Here is a 1,241-nt window from a genome sequence, read left to right as displayed (position 1 = left end):
TTGCAGTTGTCTCGCGAACGATTATGCTAAAATCTTCGACGTAAGTCGGTCGTACCATCCTCGCCACGTGGTCAAAAACTTAGCCATAGAAAATTCTTATAATGTTTATTGGACGCAGGCTTATTGGATGGTGGGCGAGAATGGGAAAATACCGGAAACCTGGCCAGACTCGTTCCAGACAAAAATCAACTCCACGAATCCGATGAACTTCGCGTTCATGGACAATAAATACAAAACATTCGTCGCAGTACGTATATACGAGATTCTCGCGAAACCGGCTTCTCTGTTTCATTAGAATATGTTCGGAAGAAAAAAAAAAATGGGCGATTCTCAATATGCATTTCAGAGTTCGCCTCCGCCATTTTCGCCAAAGGGCAGAACTAACGACGTAGATGGGATCCTTTATTGCATCGAAAGGGCAGAGAAGTTCGTTTACGTCGCGCTTATGGACTATTTCCCATTGACTATATACTCGCCGAAAATCAAGTATGTGCTCAGACAACTTTCTCTCAGTGGTTCCATAAAATTAGCTATTCGTCGTTTTGCGGATGACGTCGTTTATCCTTTATTCCAATGAGCAGCCTTGCTCGACGATGAGTTATAATCCGACAGGAAGTTTACACGTGTATCGATTTTTCGAAACGAAGGAATATTTTCTATACCAGAGAATCGTCTGAACGACCTTCTAACTTGACTTATTTACTTTTTCATAAACTTTATTCGATAAGCTAATGACGATTATCTGAATAAACAACTTCAGATTGAAGAATGTTTGCTTCATTATAATTATTGTATGATATAGTTATTGTCGATACATACTGATCAAGGATATAAAACACTTGGCTGTGAGCAATAGTGTATCATAAAGCGAATTACGCATTCAATTAATAAGATGCGACGCATTAATTTGCATCCGATTTGTTCAATAGGTACTGGCCTATCATAGACGACGCGCTGAGAACTGCAGCCGTCGAGCGTAAAGTACATGTACGATTGTTGATATCGTCTTGGAAACACTCGCGTAAATCGGAAGACTATTTCCTGAAATCGCTGGTCGATCTCACTGGGAGTTACTCGGGCGTCGAAATCGAAGTGGTCAGTCTTTCGTTTTATATTCTGTTGCTCGGGAACTTCGTAACGAAACTCTTTACTCGCTATCTTGAAAGTCTAGGACCGTTTTGCGCAGCTTGGAAAGTGGTGGGGGTCGTAGCGAACTCCCTCTACACGGTAAAGCATTGAGA

The 1,241-nt window shown here is 41.4% G+C and overlaps 1 protein-coding gene across 1 annotated transcript in view; it reads left to right on the top strand.

Moving 5' to 3' along the window:
- LOC108623699 (phospholipase D3) overlaps positions 1–1,241 on the top strand; it is a 9,340-nt gene that overhangs the window by 3,548 nt on the left and 4,551 nt on the right. Inside the window, exons 6-9 of the mRNA XM_018022394.2 lie at positions 7–40; positions 119–247; positions 347–486; positions 930–1,095. Of these exons, the coding sequence (XP_017877883.1) occupies positions 7–40; positions 119–247; positions 347–486; positions 930–1,095 (469 nt within the window). The remainder of the gene's footprint in view (positions 1–6; positions 41–118; positions 248–346; positions 487–929; positions 1,096–1,241) is intronic.

The sequence above is a fragment of the Ceratina calcarata genome, unplaced genomic scaffold (assembly GCF_001652005.2).
Source record: "Ceratina calcarata isolate Rehan_Ccalc_2016 unplaced genomic scaffold, ASM165200v1 scaffold289.2, whole genome shotgun sequence".
Classification (NCBI taxonomy): domain Eukaryota; kingdom Metazoa; phylum Arthropoda; class Insecta; order Hymenoptera; family Apidae; genus Ceratina; species Ceratina calcarata.
The sequence above is the reverse complement of the archived record's forward strand: the minus strand, read 5'-3'. Positions and strand labels throughout refer to the sequence as shown.